The 20,065-nt window shown below is 29.3% G+C and overlaps 1 protein-coding gene across 1 annotated transcript; it reads right to left on the bottom strand.

The window, feature by feature from the left end:
• Positions 1 to 13,560: 13,560 nt before the first annotated feature.
• LOC120131040 (precursor of CEP5-like) lies at positions 13,561 to 13,863 on the bottom strand. Its single transcript, XM_039148148.1, has one exon. The coding sequence runs from the start codon at positions 13,861 to 13,863 to the stop codon at positions 13,561 to 13,563; it is 303 nt and encodes a 100-aa protein (XP_039004079.1).
• Positions 13,864 to 20,065: the final 6,202 nt, after the last annotated feature.

Genomic DNA, 20,065 nt, shown 5'->3' with positions numbered 1-20,065 from the left:
TTTTAAATGATGATTAGCATATGTCACCTTATACAATTTTCTACAATATAGTGAAAAAAATAAAGATCACCACTATAATATGACAATATATATTAAAATAAAATTACTTATATTAATCTAAAAAATAACATGGTTCACTTATAGTAAAATAATAAAATTTATATGAATGTTTAACTAGAAAACATAATAATTCTCTTTTTATAATTATAAAAACACTTAAATGTTAATAGGAAATAAAAATAATATGACCGTAATATGACTTGTGGAATAACTTGTTGCGAGAATCTCAATCCAAATTGTGTCGGTTGTGATTCTGTTGATGTTGAGTTTGTGGTATCATTTGAAGCTACAGAAATAATTAACACATTAATTGTCATTATTAAAATTATGTAATTATTTTATTTGATTAACTATATTTTTGAACTGAGGGCACTTGAATTCCTACAGCTAAGAAAACAGATCTCATAGCCTCCATTTGAGTTTAAATTTGCGTTTAAAGCATTTCAAAATTCAATTTATAGTTATTAAGTTCATCCTCTTTATTCTTCAAACACTTTTCTAAGTTGATTATATCTGCACTTGAACTTTTTTTTGTTAGGTTTCGGCACATATCCAAGTCTCATAATATATCATGACCTCGTACCAAGCACCTCATCCACTATATCATCAATAGTCTTAAGCTTTGCTCTATCTTCAACTGGAATTGATTGTAATTCTACAATTTTCTCCTAAAAATAAAAAAAGTTTCCCATAATAAAAATATTCCTTATATTAAAAATTATAATTGAATATGTTTTAGAAATTCTTACATAAGTTGTTTGTGCCTCAAATATTGTCCATCCTTTTTCATTTGAATAATGAGTTACTTTAAAGAAATCCATCCTATTGGGTTCTTTATCATCCCTTCACTACATGATATGAAAAATAATAATTAATTTTGAATATAAAAAATGGACTTTTTTATAAATCTCAAAAGTGTATAACTTACTATAGTGTATAGACTAGCAACAAAAGCGTGAGATCTTGATTAAGAGTTAACTTGATATTTCTTCTAACTCTTGCATTTGTTTCACACCTCCTCTTCAATTATAAACATATATAAATGTAAATTATAATTTATTATAAAAATAAAAAAGTAAAATTTTATCAATCACATAAATCAAAATGCAATAATCATACATGATATTTAGGATCACTAAACAAATCACATAGTTGCTCCTAATTTTCTTGTGCCAAGTTATATTGTGTCGACTTTTTGACGTGCAACAAAATCATTTGGAAATATTTTGAAGTGCAAATGAACCTTATGTTGATAGTTTCTTCACAACTTTGACATAATTGATATGTCAGAACTCTTCACATAATCATCATCTAATTTAATCTCAAACTTTGACTAAAACATAAAAAAATATATATATTAGATAAAATAAGTATATCAATATTAAAAATTAAGAAATATTAAAGTAATTAAACTCACTTTAAATCTCTCTAGGGCATGAAATTTATCATTATCCTTTATATCTTTCCATTTTGTTGGTATTGAGGTGAATTGTAGAGAAATGATTCAATTTCAGAAGATAATTTGGTTGATTGAATTGGATCAATAGGTTGACCCTTTCCTTTTGGTATATCTACTATCAACTTATTGTTACCTTTAATGAGATTTTCTAGCCCCTTACCTCGACTTGGTCATCGTACTCTTTTTTGTGATATATTGATTGGTTCCATAGAATAAAATATTAATTTTATAATAATAAAAAATAAGAAAATAAGTTAGAACATGCTAAGCTCAAAGATTTTCCTACAAAATATATATATATCTAATATGTTAATTAAAATATGGTTACTTGAAATTTCAATAGTTGTATTTGGATCAATTTGTTCACGTGTTCCATTTGGAACAACATGAACATGTTGAGGTTCAACTTCTTGAGTTTGATTCAGTTCATCGGAGGCTTGAATCTGCTTGTTGAGATTCGGGTTCTTGAGATTGATTTGGATCATCAAGACTACTTGAGGTTCTTGAACTGGTTCTCCATCTTTTTGTGATATAACATGACTACAATTCGATTGAGTTCTCGTCTTTCTTTTGAATGCTTTGCTCGGTGCCATCCTAAAACAAACAAAACCATCATAATTAATACATACATTGTAGCATAGTATTAGAAACACATGCCCCAAGTAACACAGAGACTCTAAAACCAAACCATAGCAAATACAACTATGAAAAATGCTAAAGTATATATTAAAATAAAATTGATGAAATCATATCAATCTAATAATATATTAAAATTGAAGAAAACACCAAAATAAAATTACCACCATCACAAAATAAAAATTCAAAACTAAAAACATCAAAATTTAAAACACCATCTCTTTAGCAGCTAAATCTTAATTCAACTATAAAAATATTTAATTATATTTAACAGTAAAATAAAAAAAATCAATTACCTGGGTATTAAAATTGATAACCGCTTCTAGTACTATAATCTGGTACAAGATAAAAAAATTTGTAAAACAATAGAACTCTTAAACAAGATTATTGCAAAAGTAAAATACAGAGAAGAATATTTCTATTTCACTTAATAATTTTTTAACCCTAAATTAAATATTATCAAAATATTCAATTACTTGGATATTAAAATTGACGAACCACTTCTACAACTATAATCTGGAGCAAAACAAAAAAAAAATGTAAAATAACAGAATTCTAAAAAAAGATTATTTAAAAGTAAAATATAGAGAAGATGATTTTTATTTTACTTACTTGATAATTTTGTTAACCCTAAATCAAATCGAATATGCAAATTACTTTTTGCAGTGTCAAGTCTTAAGTATGGAAATAAATAATACATTATGGAAAGGTAGAATGTCCTGCTATGAAAAAGGAAGTTGGAATTTTATTGGAGGGAATTTTTAGGTGGGATGAAAATTTAACTTCAATTTTAAACGTAGGTACATCACTTTAATATTATTAAGTAATAAAAATAAAAATATTATAAAAATAATAAATTTAAAAAAAAAAATTCTTTTCAAATTATTAGAAGTAATCTAACATAAAAATTTGATTTTTTCTATACTAGCATAAGTACGACTTGTGTTCATAAAAGGTTTCATTGGTTTTGTCATGATTGAGCTACTTTTAAATCGTTGCAGTATGTAACGATATTTTCTTATGATTGAGTTAATATAATTGGTTATGTAAGATCAAAAGGTTTTGATTTTATGTTTTTAACAGTCATTGTAGGTTTTTTTAAATCTATTTTTAATGCATTAAATGTATTTTTAGCTTATTACGATATTTTTTAAAATTATTTTTAAAAAATATGTAGAATACAAAATATTATGGTCGATTGTGCCATTACGGGTAAGCTTATAAATAACACACAAATTTGAAAAATGGCTCTACACTTAATATAATATAAAGTTTTCATGTACTTAAGCGTAGAGTTCAATCTTTAATCTAGCTAAATATGATAATGTTTTGAGTTCATATTTTCAAACTCGAGCTGAACTTTAATTTTGGATTTCGAGTTTGAATCGAACTTAAAAATTTTAAAATCGTGAGCTTTTTGAATCAAGTTTAACTTGACTCGTTTACAACCCTCCTACTACACTCCTCATCCTCGTGAAACGAATGTAATAGTTAACTTACTTTCTAAATATGTTTTTAACTAATTTTAAATGCACACATCATAATTTATATTAGTTTATCAATTGTACTATATTAATATAATATAAATGTATTTTTTAAATAAATTATTTTATCATATATCAAATAACAAAAAAATTTATTTTTCTTAAACTTAAGATAATATTGACAATTTTTAAAAAAATACACTTTCCTGAACTTAAAAAATTAATGTCAGTTCCTCTTTCCAATGCTTTTCAAACCTAAATCCCTAAATGTCAAAATGTTAAACTCTAAATTTTATAGTAGTTACACCCACACTGTATCATTCTAAAGAATGAGCTAGAAAAGAGACATCGATAATCTTTGAAGCTCTAATTCAAGATGATTTTCTTTGGGTCATTTTTTCTTGAATATTTTCTGTTTCGTTTAACTTTCCAAGTGTTTTCTTTTTTTATTGTTTTGGTTAGTACATCAGCTTTCTTTGGGAGTTTTTTGTTTTGCTTAACTTTTATGAGTGCATCAGCTTTTGTGCCTAATTGTTATTGTAAACTATACATTCAAATTTTGTTAGCATTAGGACAAAGGCCCGAGAGGTACTTTAGAGGGAGATGATCTGAATGAAATTATCTAGGTATGTTTTCGTAACTTGTTATCAGTGTCTTGTTGAATTAGAATCTAGCTATACATATTGAATTTTGTAGTTCATTTTTTGTCAATTATTAAGCACTCGGTCATTATATACTCAATGAATGTGTATTGTTACAGCTTGTAGGAAAATATGCTCTAGCTAAAATAGATAAGATCACTATAGAAATCGCTCAACTTCTAAGAGAAGATTATCTTGCTCAGTATGTTACTTGCTGTTTCAATTTCCTTGTCCTCGTATGCTAACATTTTTCATGTTTTGGAGACATACATTATAATTTATTCTCATTTTATATAGGAGTTTGAATGATGCGCCAACATTCATTTTAGAAATTTGGCCTTTTAGGTAATGAATTGCTCTTTGCCACTCATTCATGGATCAATTTTATCAATTTTCATGTATTTTCTTATATGGCCAGTCTTGGCTCTATGTAGGAACTCGGAAAAAAAATGGAAATTTATGTTGATTAGGACTCTATCAGATATTTGCATGTGTTTGGCTCAGTAATTTTAAAAACTTTTCATTTATTTAGAAAGTCTTTAGATATCCTAATATTATGTCTAAATATGCATTGAAAATAGGTACTGACTTTGTGTATTTGAATAAAAATTAGCAAAAATGAAATTTATTTTAAGCTAGTATTATTTTGTTTTGTTCTAAACTTATTTGATGGTAATTGAAGATAACTTTTTTACTTTTTTTTGCAGGAACTGTTTTAAAGTTATAAATCAAAGGGTAAAGCTAATTTTTAGAGGTCTAATTGATTCTTAATCACAAGGTAAGGATCTTAAGATTATAGGTTTATTTGTATGTAAAAACCAATTTGAAAATGTGGTTTTTTACTGTACTTGAAATTTCAGAAAGTGTTAATTCAATTTAAGGATAAAGTTTATGAAAACTTTTGTATATTATGGTATTATGTTTTTATAAAGTTTGAAGGGAAATATAAGGTTTTAGGTTGATTTTAAAATATTTTTAAGTCTCAATATTATATTAAATTAAATGTTAAAATGTTGGTTAAACTTGTTAAAATCATAAACAAAAAATAATTTAATATATGAATTTTCTTGAAAATATATTAAAATGTAAGTGTAATTGATTGTGACCTTTGTATTTTCTGGAATTTTGTACATATTCTTTTGTTGTTTTGAAATACTTCAAACTTTACCTTTTTCACGTATGCTCATGCAATTTTAAATTTGAGTTGATCATATGTTTTTTACTTTAGCCCTTTGATATTGTATTTTAACATATTTTATATATATTTATTTTGTATTAGGATAAATTAGTATCATGGATAAAAGTTGGATGACGGGATCCAAATATTTTACGAATTATGTTGTAGGTGTTTTAACTTTCATGAAATTTGTTAAAAGTAGTATGGGATCAGAATGTAAAATTCGGTTTCCTTGTCGAGAATGTGTAAATGTAAGTTTTAGATCTCATAATGAGGTGGAAGATCATTTACTTCTAAAAGGTATTTCAGAAAGCTATACCAAATAGGTTTATCACGGTGAGCAATTTGATTTCACTATTGGGAGTGATACTCCTCATGAGGGATAACTCATAATATTGAAGGCTTAGATGGTGGATTAAAAGATTTATTAGGAGATTTGTTCCCCATGCTAGATGAAGATGAAACAAATCATGGTGTTAATTTTAGTGAAGATGAAGAAGAAGCTAAAAGATATAGCAAAGTGTTGAATGATGCACAATCTGGGTTATTACAAGGGTACAAAAGTATGTCTAAATTATCCTTTATTGTTAAATTGTTGCACATCAAGGTTTATTGCCAAATGAGAAACAAAACAATAAATATGATAGTGAGATTATTAAGAGAGGATTTTCCTAACAATACAATCCAACATCATATTATGATGTAGTTAAAGTTCTAAGAGACATAGGACTTAGTTACATACCAATTCATGTATATAGATATGATTGTGTTTTTTTGGGAGTTCAAGAATAGACAAAGTTGTCCAACATGTGGAACATCTCGGTGGAAGGTTGTTGAGAAGAAACTACCATGGAAAGTCCTACGTTATTTTCCACTAAAACCAAGACTCCAATAATTTTTTATGAAAAAAGCATAGCACAAGATATGCAATGGCATGCAGAAAAGTGTGTTGATGATGATATATTAAGGCATCCAACAGATGAAGATGCTTGGAAAGATTTCAACAAGGATAATAAATGGTTTGCAAATGATCTAATAAATGTTAGGCTTGGCTTAACAACTGATACATTCAATCCATTTGGGATTATGAGCTCTATATATAGTATATGACCAATTATTGTTATTACGTATAATCTTCCTCATTGAAAATATATGACAGAGCCTTTCATGATGATGTCATTACTTATTTAAGGAAGAAACTCTCTGAGAAAAATATCGATGTATATTTAAGGCCATTGATAAATGAACTGAAAGATTTATGGGAAAATGAAGTATGTATTTATGATGCTTATAAGAATGAACATTTTCAAATGCATGCATCTCCTTCTTATGGGAATTTATCAGGTTGGAGTACAAAATATTTGGTATGTCCCATTTGTAATAATGACGCTCCATCATGAAAGTTGAGAAACAAGATATGTTACATGTTTCACTGTTGTTTTCTACCTCATGGTCATGTTTTGAGAAAAAGAAGAATGTTTGATGGTAATGTAGAAAATAGGCCAAAGCTGAAGGATTTATCTAGGATTGAATTGTTACAATAATTAAATGGTCTCAAAGAGAATGACTTTGGAATTTTTTTTGAATAAGTTAAAAAGAAAACATACCCCTGAAGAGTTGAATTGGACTAAGAAAAACATATTCTTTGAGCTGCCTTATTGGAAAACAATGAAGTTACGACATAATCTGTATGTCATACATATTGGATTTTTTTAGGAACAATGTTAAACATTGAAGGGAAAACAAAAGATACTGTAAGTGCAAGATTAGATCTTGAGAACATGAAAATCAAGAAAGAATTACATTTGAAAAAAAGGAAGATGGTTCTTACTTGATACGCCATGCATGCTACACTCTATCAAAGGAGGAAAAGATTTTTTTTATTTTCTTAAGTCAATAAAGTTTTTGATAGATCTACGTCGAACATCTCACGATGCGTTAATGTAAATAATGGTAAGGTTTCAGGGCTGAAGAGTCATGATTGTCATATCTTTTTATAAAGATTGATTCTAGTTGCCATTATGGATTTTATTCTGAAAGATGTGTTTCAAGCACTAGATGAACTTGGAAACTTTTTTCTAAGATTGTGTTGTAAGACACTAAAGAAGAATGAAGTAGAAGACTTGCAAAAAAATAATGCCATCATTCTATGCAAGTTGAAAAAAAAATTCCTCCAAGTTTTTTTTATGTAATGGTGCATTTGATTGTACACTTGCCTCGTGAAGTAATGCTAGGGGGACATGTGCATTATCGATGGATGTATCTTATTGAGAGATAATTTTATCACTTTTTATTTTAAAATCAAATTATAATATTATTATAAATTTAATTTTACATAATAATTTCTTTTATATAATAGGTTTTTAGGTAAGCTCAAGACATATACATTAAACAAGGATCGTCTAGAAGGATGTATAGCAGAGTCATATATTTCAACTGAATATCTAACCTTTTGTTCTATGCGTCTCTCTGGATTGAGACAAAATGTAATCGACAAGATAAAAATGATGATAATAGGAGAAAGAATTTCATGATCCTAGTCTCCTTGTTTTTTTTGGAAGTTTTCGTCCTTTAGGAACTACAATATATGAATTCTTGTATGACCAAGAGTTTGAAATGATGCAATGTTATATATTTACAAATTGTGATGAAATTGAACCATATATGGAGTAAGTAGTTAACTTAACATTTAATCATTCAAGGTTTACTTTTAATGTGATTTAACTTATATCATGTTTATTGAAATAAAAACATCAAATAGAGTTTAAGTTACAAAGTTCATTGTGTATTGAAGAAAGACAGATAAATTTTTTTAATGGTTTAAAAATTATGTAAGTAGATACTATTATAAATGTTTTTCAGATTTTGCAAAACATCAATTATAATTTATGCTTATTTCATTCTGTGTAAATTATAGGTTGTCAATCAAGGTTCAGAAAGAATATCTAGTGAATTACTTTTCTTAGCTTATGGTCCTGATAGACATGCTCAAAAATACACAGATTGCATTGTTAATGGGGTTCGATTCCACACTAAAATACGTGATAAACATTTGACAGATCAAAATAGTAAAGTAACAGTTGAAGGTCATCATGATGATGATCAATTCAACTTTTACGATGTTCTTGTTGAGATTATTTAATTGAATTATATCAGTGATTATAAAGTTATTTTGTTCAAGTGCATGTGGTTTCACTTGGGTGATAAAAAGAGGTGAATTCACAAAGATGCATGGTCATTTGTTAAGTATCAATATTATCAAATGTTGGTATGAAAGTGACCCTTTATCTTGGCAGTTCAAGCAAAACATATTTTTTATTTTGATGATACCAAGTTAGGGAAAGATTGAAGAGCAGTTCAAAAGTTTAATCATAGATACTTATATGATGTTTCAGAGATGTAAAATATTAAAAATGATGAAGTCCCTAATGTAGGTGAAGATTTTGAAAATTCAGACCTTGATATGAAAATGCAATTTTCAGAAAATATATCTTTACATAGAGATTATATTACTGCAAATTTTATTAACTATGAGATTGTAGATAATGTGAATGATTTGGTTGACTCTGATCAAGAGAGTGAAGATGACACTGGAAGGGATGAAATCGAATGTGATAAATATGATACTAATATAGAACCTACTTTGTAGTTATGTTGTTTTAATCTGAACTGTGTGGTTTTTTTTACAAAGAATGTTGAAATTTGTAGATTGAAATTTAACTGTGTTGACAATTTAAGAGTTTTATAATTTGTTTTTTGTATGACACTTTTTTAATAATATCATTTTTTTCTTCTATTTTATTTTTATTAAAAGAGTTTTAAAATTATTAAAGTTATATGTATCTAAATATATTTAAGCTTTATGGGTTTTTGTATGATCATGTATAAGTATCTATTTTGTGTGTGTAAACACTTTGGTATAACTTCATGAAAATTATAGAAGTAGAATAATAAAGAGAAAATTATCTAATTATTTTTTATTTACAATTTTTATTTTTTATTTTTCTCTAAAACAAAATTTGAATGTGAGATAATACAAAAAAATACCAATAGAATTAGAAACACTAAAAAATCTCTCCAAATTGCATTGTTCATTAATGTATATATGATATCTTTTTTTAACGATTGAAATTTTAAGCTTAAAATAAAAAGCATTTAAAAAAATGGTCACTAGAAATATTTTTAATTAGTCACACAACTAATATATAAAATATTATTGTGCAAAATATTAAATGGCATAATTTTATGATCGACGTCTTTTAAAGTTACCATATAAAAAGGATATAACAATGAGTGACAAATAATTGATTTTGTTATGTTAAAATTATTTTCTATCACAATAATAAAATGTCACTTTTAATGTCTTATAAAATATGACGAATCAAATTGTCATTAATAAAATATATTAGTGATAAATGTGCAACATCACTAATCCAGATTGAATCGTCATTATAATAAATCGCCACTAATATTTTTATTTCATTGGAGACGATTTTATAACGTCCCTTTTGGAGGTAAATTTTTGCATCAAACATATAATGACGAAAATTAATGATAATTTTCAAAATTGTCACATACAATATACCGTTAATAATTAAATATGACGAAAAAAAGTCATCTTTATAGTATATTTTGTGACATTCTCTCTCCCTCCCTCCCTCCCCCTCCCTCCGTCCCTCCCTCCGTCCCTCCCTCTCTCACATCAAATGGTCATGAATCCTTTATATCTTATGAAATGAAAATAGAAAGTTTAAGATTAACGATAAGAAATTATAAGATATTTACTGAAAAATAAAAAGTTATATTTGTCATTTATTTTTACTCATCTAATTATCTTAAATATGTATAAAACTAAAAGAGTTTATATATATATATATATATATATATGAGCATGCGCATGGTCAAAGGCACCAACCACAGGAGAGGTCCCTCCACTTAGGTTTATGTAGTAAAGAAATGTGTGGCATTTTGTATTGGTCGATCAAGTCAAATGAAGCAAATGATGAGCTCCAATTCTTCGTCCCTCAACCTCTCCACTTAGAGTTGAATAATTTTGATTAAGAAGAAGTCATCGGAAAGGACCCCCTTTTTTTCATTTATTTAATGGTTCCTACATCTTAGGAAGTCCTCACCCTCTTGCAATCCTCAAATCTTTTAACACTGAAAGGCTCGCTGCTACTCATTTTTTTTTACCCTTTTTCAAAGTGTCACAACCACTACACTAAAACATTTGATTCTCTGTCGTGCTAGGCTGTAAAAACGTGTAGTTAGAAGGAATCTGTCATGTACTTTCAGCACATGCTCTTTTTACTGATTTTCACCGGCTCACGGCCAAATTTCATCGCTTGTAACTTTTACTCCGAATTAGAAATAGTAAATCGCTAACAATCAACCTAGTTAACTTATTTTCGTCAATAATATTGAACTTTTTTCATATTTTTAGAGCATTATTCCATATGATGCTCTGCTATTTCTATTCGAGAGGGCTGGTCAGTTTTAAGATAAGGTTGTTCTTTGTTCGGAAATATTGTGAATTTAGTTATTGGGATTGTTGGGGAGGGCCAGTGTCCGCTTTGATATTTTCGTTTTGTTAGCGTCAGTGGACATGTACTTTTTACCTTGTTAAGAGTATTCTTTTACTTCAACTAAGTTTAGGGAGGTTTTTAACGAGACTCTTAATATATGTTTGTTTAATTAATAAAATTCATCTTGCCGCGCAAAAAAAAAATACGGATATATGAGAAAATGAAGATCATTCGATAACATTGGTCTTGGCTCTTTGTGAGAGTATTGCAGTACATAATATTACAGTAAACCTAAACCAAAATCCTTCATTCGAACACCAAATTTCAGGTCTCTTTACCTGAATAATCCCCTTTCAACAATTATTTAACAAAATGAGCCCCTTTTTGAAATTAATATATGAAATAGACCATTTTTTAGAGGAAGAATTTGAGTATGGCCATACTTGAAATAGACTGCTCATATCTAAAACTTGATTGCAAATCATCTCTTCAACATCAATTGAAGTTATATGTATTGTTTCTCTCCTGTTATCATTTATTATGTTACATTTATTAATTATGTTATAACTCAGATCTTATTGAACTTCAATGTTCTCCATCTATTTACATTTTCATCGTATTTTTCAATTTCTCTAACTCAGTTACCGGCATAATCATTCTCCTTTTGCATGTTAGTGTTTCTTAAAATGAAATCACTTAAAAATCACCAAGGTTTAACCATATTATAGAACAATTCAATTATAGTATTGATCGGATCTCCTAAATCTCTATTAAATCATGGGCTACAGTCACGTCATAGGTTCAAAAATCGAAATCAATACTGCTTATACAAAATTACATTTTAACAAATCTCGAATTCAATCAATTACTACATAGTCGCAAACCTCGATAAATTCTTAATCTCATATTTCTGAATTTACGATGCAATGGTATAATTCGACTGTTACCACTCCTAAGCTCTCATAATCATATTACAATCACAAATCTAAAAATTTGTATCGTCCCAATTTTAATAGAACTTAAGTATGATTATATTTGCAACCTAAACATAAATTGTTACATTCATACCTATAGGTATATATAGAATTTTAAATAGCGTTCGCGGTCAAATTTTCGGTTGTGTCGCGTTTATCGCAGTTGCGGACATAACAGATGACATTGCGTTCATTGCGGGTGTCGCGGTCGTAAATTTTTTTAAATTTTACACAACTTATCTTAAAATATATTAAAAATAATTATAATTATAAGGAATAATTTTTAAAATGATTAAATCAAATAGAATTAAAATAAAAGTGTAAAATTTAAATATTTGAAATTATGATTACTAAAATTAGGACTAAATTAAATGAAAATTAAACTTTACTATCTAAATTAAGAATTAAATTAAAGAATAAAAAAGAATTAAGAATTAAATTCTAAAATGCTAACTTATAAATCTTAAAAAAATATATGACAATTTATAAGTTTAGATTCTTTAGAACCTACCTTGTAAAATAAATTTTCTTCATTGGTGCATGAAATAATTTTATATATATTTTTTTTAATATAATTGACCGGCCCTTGTTCCCATTTCTCTCATCTTCTTCAGTCTTCACTAGTTCACAGTTCTTCGTTTCTTCTTCCCATCCCCATTCCCCAGTTCAATATTCTTCGTTTCACCCTCACCCATTTCACTCTTCTTCAACCTTCACTGAATGGAAGATTGCATATTTGAAACCCCAAATCCCCTAGTGAAGATTGCATCTTCAATCTTCCTAAGCTAAGCGGGAATTTTTTTTTACAGTTTTACCTTCTTAAATGGAAGCAATAAGCTTGATCTACTCCTTCACCGGCGACGAAGCTCGACGGACAGAAGACTTCCTAGTTCCTACTGATTGGGCTTTGTTTTTCTGGCTCTTCCCCTTCCCGATTGATTTTTGGTAAGATGTGTGGGTAATGGGTATTTGATTCTACCGTTCACTAAATAGTTTTGTCTATATTCCATTCATTTTGATTTTTGTTTTTGTATACGGTTGGTTGAGTGCTTGATTGCAGAGGGAATGTTTATTTTTGTTTTTGTCTTGGAATCACGAGTGAATAAAGGTCGATGCGTCCCGTTATCGGCACAATCGTCCGTTTCCCGTTATATCACGGACGCAATTGACCGAAATTGGTGTGAATCGGTGACCTACCGCAAAAATCATGAAAAACGGTTTCAGGCGGTGGCGTGACCGTAATATAACGGCCGCTATAACATTTTCGGAATGTTATTTGATACCCTGGGTATATATGGTCCCCGAACCGTGCAAATAGACATTAATATTAATATGATTTTATAACAAATTGAGAAAACATTTAGCACACTACTTTTATTTAATTCTATTGTTTTGACAAATCGTTCAAGTAACGATAGTCAAATAGCGAGCTATAAAAACCTCATGAATTTCATTGGCTCGCATCAAATATATTTTACGAACTCTCAAATCTAAGGAACCTGAAACTGAAATTTAAACTTAGACTATGCAAACTGAAACTGATATCTTTTCTAGGATATATGGCATTCAAATACCATTTGTCTTCAATGTAAGAAACCGTTGACCTAGTTTTGAACAGAATGACCAACGCCAGGACTGTGACCAGGCGATGTGGGCCTGAAGTCTTCATGGCTTTTGGGCGGAGGGGATTGGTTTTCTCTTGCTCCATTCACCACAGTTGGTGGTGAAGGTGGAGACTTCGTTTTATAAGTGTTGACAGAAACAGCATTAGTTTTGGGATCAAGGGTAGCCCTAGTTTCCACCTGGTTCTGGTCCAAAATCAACTGCCTTCCTGCAATGCACTGAATTTCCAGGAAGAAAACAAGTGAAAGGAGAAGGAGAATGGAGAGAAGATTGTTTTGGGCCATATGTAATGCTGTAGAAAAAAGCTTTGATTTTTAAGTATGGAATTAAAACAAAGTGAAGAAGAAGATACTTAGCAACTTTGCTTATAGGCCTCTTCGTCCCCTGTGGTTCTAGCTCTATTTATACACGAAGACCAGAGACAGGAAGAGAAAAGAGGTGAAAAAAGACTGCTATTGTTTATGGTTTCTTACAGCCTACCAAATATTTGCATGGGCCATGCATGTTGCATCTCTTCATTATTTATTTAATCTCCTTTTTCGTCCCTTCTTAACCTAGTGCGAAATCACCTTTATATATATATATATATATATTTACTAGGACTGGTACTGCAACCAACAATATTCAATGTGGGAAATCACATGTCCATCATTTTCTGTAGCATTTTATATATGTGATTTGTTTCTATTGAATACTTATCTCAGTGTTCCTAATTAACTTAGCCCCCACCTCCTCACCGTTAAGGGTTTATAAAACATTTTTCTGTCAAAAATCTTTCGTTTATTGTTTTTTTCATGTACCATCTATAAGATATTTTGTCTTTCCAACTTAAAAACCGCTGTTTCTATCCCCCATTCATCTCTCTTTCTTTTAGATTTTAAATTTTAGCTGATATAAAGAGATGTGATGTGTAGCTGTTCACTTCATTCTTCCATTTCGAGGTTGGAGTTCCAATTTTATTAAAAGTTTGATTAACTGGTATATATAAACTAGTTAATCTTTTTCAAAAAGTTTCTTTTACAGTTAGTGCTCTGTTCTTATTAAATCCATAAACAAAACAAATTAATTTTTTATAAAAATATTATTTAGAGATTTAGTATTATTATTTTTATAATCAACGATATTAAGTAATTTTAAATTACATTTAGTGTTCTAACTATAACCTAAAAATGAAGTCTCTAAGATTAATCCTAAATTTTTAACCAATTATTGAATTATTCCTAAATTAAAGTACTAAAGTGAAAATTACCATAAGATGGAGGCTCTAGTTGTTAACCTAGTTAATTATGTCAACTGGATAATCCAATTAAAAGTTTAGGGACTAGAATGTGAAAAGTATAAAGTTAAGGGACTAAATTTAGAGTTAAAGGTTCTAATCATTAACCCGATTAATTATGTTAATTGGAAAAATCAATTTGAGCCCTTGAGCATGAACGCAAGGACCAAATTAAAAATTCCTTTAATCTTAAAGGACTAAAATGAGAAGTCTAAATCTAAGGCTTAAATATAAAATCAAGTACTAATTATGGACTAACAGTACTTAAACAAAAAGATTAACCTTAAGCCCTGATGCAAGCCCTAGACTCACAGAACTCCTCGGTTGCCTTCTCCGACCGACGAAACCAAGGTGATGACCGATGATATAACACCCGAGACTCCTAGACTCCGACGAGGTTCCCTTCTCCACTCAGGTAACGAACTCAACGCTATTTTTTTGTTCGAAATGTTATAAAAAAGGTTGTAAAAAAACCGATTCAAATACCTCTGAAAAATCTGTTTCTATTGCTTTGTAAAAGAAATGGGGGGCGAGTGTCCTTACAATCTGTTTTGTGTGGGTTTTTACATATAACCCGATTACAAAATAACAAAATATATAATATTTACAAAATTTCTTTGCTTGCTTGTGATCTGTTGTGGCTGAGGAGGAATCCATATGATCTACTGCTCTTCTAAAAATAGTTCCTTTGGCATTTTGCAGCAACGGTTTCACAGAGGGAGACCACAACTATGCATTTGATGCACACAGGAGTGGTTGAGGAGAGAGAGCTAGGCGGCCGCGGCGGCAGTGCTGATTGGTTTGTTCTTTGGTAACGCTAATCCCAAATGGCAGCAAGTGATCTACACAATTGATCTGCCCTCCGATCCAATGACCACGAATCAGGTGGCTCGGAAGGGTTTAATGAAACCCTACTCTCTAACCTCTTCAACACTTGGGCTTCTGTTGGTATCTTCCAATGTTGGGCTTCCCATTTTGGGGTTTAAAATTATACAGGCTGTGGTATAATGGGTGACAGGTTATGGTGGTTTGGACTTAGGCTTTGTAATTAAACTTTTGATGGACATTTGAATTTGTGGACATTTAATTTGGGTTGATAAGGAAAATGTAAATGGATATTTGGACCTTTAATGGGTCATGTAAAAGAGTTAAAATTTGCAAATTGCCAATCAGCCATCAAAGTAAGCGAAATTATCCATTCTCATGATTCCACGCTTTCAACTTTATTCACTATTCGAATCAACTTCGCATCATCATATGAACGTCTATAAAATTAAACGTGACTTGCCCTTGATCTGAATTACTCGGACAAAATAAGGGTTCAACAATAAGGTGGTCTAAGAATTGAGGAAAGTATAAAGAGAATGAAAAAAGTACATGTAAAACGACACGGTACAATGGCAGAAACCGGTGCTTCTAAATTGATTGAGGCAGACCAGTGTTGGCAACGGACTGTAGGGTTATGGAGGTTTAAATTGAGCAATGCGACAAACGGCATCATCCCCAATTGGACCACCCCTTCTTTGAGTGCAACTTTCACATTTCATACTATTATTTTGTTATTCCTTCAATGGACCACTTTTAAACGCAGTACATGAATACACTTCCATTTAAGTATTTTGATTAGGGTTTTACTTGCAGGTTTTTTTTTGAATAAAACAATTTAACTGAAAAGTAAAAAGAAACCCATTTGTCTGTATTTACTTTTTTGCTGTAAATACGTTTATCTTTTGAAAATGTGGATAAGGTGATGGGTGATGATTGATAAAAGTGCTTTGTTTTTCCGTGCACCATGTTCAAAGTTTATGCTTCGGCAGGCACTTGAGATAGCTACCAAAGTTTATGGGATTAAGTTCATATATTATTTTTTACTAAAATTTGTGTCTCTTCTTTAATTTGTTCAATTTGATAAATTAAGATCTCCAAAAGTGATATTGATAAATTAAATCAAACAGATTAAAATAAATTGTTTACTTTATTAAACGAATGTGTCTTTCGATTTATTAGTAATTTTCTCTTTTCTTTGGTGTCATTGTCTTGGGTGCTTTTCCTCCTTCAAGTCTCCACCATCATTTTAACTTCGATTACGAAACATTCCCAAACTGATACAGGCACGTCAGTAAATTTCATTTCACCACTTACTATACAAGGACATTGCTCTTATCGATTGCAATTTGTCATTCCCCCTTGTTTTTCTTTTTGTCCAAATAGATTAATCCAACCCTTTCTTTGACCATTAGGAATTGCTTGTGAGTTGTGCCCACACTACCCCATTTCACCAACCAAAATTGTGGCCATTATCCCCATCCCATCTCATGTGACCATCTTTAGTATGAAAATAAAAACTGCATTTATGATCAACTTAAGGTTCATTTTGTTAAGTAGTTTAAAATTTGTAAGACTATATGTATTCAAAAGATATTTTTTAAACATTAATGACGTACATATATCTTATAAATATAGATACTCAAGTCTAACATTTTTAAAAAGAACAACACTTTTTTCTACCATTAAAATCATTTAATAAATTCAACAATCTTTAAATGTTATATTCTATATATCAACATTGTTAGTTAAACTAAAGATTCCATTGATTCATTGGAATTTCTTTAAATCTCTTTTAATCTAATTTTTTCTCTAAAAATGTTTGTGTCGTCTTCTCTTTTTCTCATTTTTTTATTTAGTCGATTGTGACACTAATTTCATATTAGGTTTCGATCGTCTGTTATACTATGTCATTTGTTTTCTTTTTTTTCTCGAGTTTTTAAAATTTTGAATAATATTTTTTTATCTTTGCGACACGTTTTTCTCAACTCTTGTGGCATGTGATTTATCTGCTATTGCGTCAAGATCGTTTTGACTTTTGGTATGTTTTTCGTATACCTTTACGATCGTTTTGGTGTTTATACAAAAATCATCATGATATTTATTTTCTTATTTGTTTGTCGGTGGTCACGTAGAGTCAAATCTCTTCTTTAGTAAATGATTGTTTGCGTATATAATTAGAATTGTGTAGCGAACTATCAGATAGTTTGGTTCGCTCACCACTCGTTTCTCACTTCGTAAAATGTCTCGTTCAACAGAGACAAAGAGTTTTTATGGAGGTTACTGGGTTCTTTTAATGTTGGTCATCATTCTCAATTGTAGGTTCCCTTTTTTCCTACCTTTGGATTTAATACTTTTATTTTTGTACGAGTTTTTTGTGATTACTGTCTCTAATTTCTCTTTATATTTGGGTGTGTTGTATTATGATTCCTTCTATTGTTTTTATTAATGAAACCTAGTTGTCAATATTAAAAAAATTCCATTGATACTTTACTTTTTTAATTCATTGAAAATGTTATATTAAATTTTTAAAAAAATAATTAAATAATCTTTACAACGTAAACACTAGAACTGGTCTTAGTGACTATCTCGGTCTGATACTTGGAGTAATGGTTGTGACATCGTCAGGTTGTGTTGAAGCTGACCTATCGAAGATTCACGCTTTTAATGTTGCTTTTTCGTTGGATAGCGAGTATAGCTAGACCCATATCATACTCGACGCTTGTTGTTAACAAGTTGTCCCAACAAGAGGTGGATCCATCCACGTTGGGTTATCACCTTTTAGAAGCTCGTAAGACACTAGAGGATAGGATCCACTTCAAGGTTTGCTATGCTCCTAGATCTTATAATTTTATTGCTCATATTTTAGCTACGTGGGTTTTTAGGTCTGATAATCCTTTGTATTTTGACTCAGTTTATCCTAATCTTATATCGTCTGCTGTATCAAACACTAATGTTTATGATAATACAAATTCTTGGGATATTCTTTTTCTCTTATAAACTTAAAAGGAATTTTTAGTGAGCCCGTTTTTCTTAAGAGAAACACTGGTATCAGTCATTATCCATGAAGTGATATATATATATATAACATGTATATATTCCTTTTTCATATGACTTCAAAAAGAAGAAAAAAGTATCATTTATTTATTTACAAAAGGGAAGATAAAAGGGACCAAGGGTCCTGATTAACAAAGCTGAAAGGCCTGACTTTAGAAAGAAATTTGGAAACTTGAAGGACCCAATGTTACACACACAGATATATATATATACAATGATCAAAATTCAAAAGAGAGGACATGACATGACATAAATCATGGGCGCATTATCACGTTTATTGTGAAAAGCCAAGGTGAAAAGGATTTGATTTTTGATTTCACTTGCTTCTACTCTACTATTATAATAATCACTAACTATATGCCTTGAGATTCTTCATTTTGCTTTTTTTCACTTTATTTATTTTTAATGAATTTCCGCTCCCTATTTTTCTTCTTTAAAGTTCCTTTTTAGCAAATCTTGCATCGATTACTTTTTAAATATATAAATAATCAATATTTAAAAATAATAATGAAAACAAAAGCACTAAATATTAATTCCTTTAAAATATAATAATTAAAAACACTAAAGGTCATGAAAATTGAGAAAACAAAAATCTACATCATTGACATTTAAAATCTTTTTATGCCACTATTTTTTCTTATATTATATTTTAATTATTTTCCCAATGTATCCACCATCAATATCATTTAATAGGTTTTACACATGTGGGTCTTTGCTGCTATTACATAGGTTTCCGAGCATTCTCAATCATTATCATTGCCATCAACTGCGAGTTTTGATAATAACCCACAAACACTCTCTTCCCTATGTTTACAACTTTATATCTCTACATCTTATTTAGTTTGTATTTGTAGTGCACCGCAAATATAAATTTATATATCCCTATCATGGCATAATAAAATAAAAAAAATTAATTTATATTAAAACAGACAAATATAAAAATTATAAATTATAAATAAATATTAAATAATTTTAAACACGAAATCAAACAATATTTTAATTTTAATTTTTCTTCTTTTATTTTCCCCCACTTTCCTTCATTTTGCACCACACATTGGGGGAAGCACATCTACAGTGCTTATCTGGTACACTGGTTTTAATTTGTTTTATAGTTGTAAATTTAATTGTTAGTTCACATGTGAATTATTAATCAAAAGTTAGAGAGTTTAGTTATACCTAACAGACGAGACACATACCTTTCAAGTTAGAATTATAAGCGCTGTAATTCATAATCAACGTTCTAAATTTAATTATTAATTTTAATATATCATAAAGATTAGAATATACTAAGTGATCTCACTAATAAATTAAAATCTTTTTTTTTAGAA

Source organism: Hibiscus syriacus, unplaced genomic scaffold (genome assembly GCF_006381635.1).
Source record: "Hibiscus syriacus cultivar Baekdansim isolate YM2019G1 unplaced genomic scaffold, ASM638163v2 tig00110548_pilon, whole genome shotgun sequence".
NCBI classification, from domain to species: Eukaryota; Viridiplantae; Streptophyta; class Magnoliopsida; order Malvales; family Malvaceae; genus Hibiscus; species Hibiscus syriacus.
Note: the sequence above shows the minus strand (reverse complement) of the source record. Positions and strands in the feature narration are given on the sequence as shown.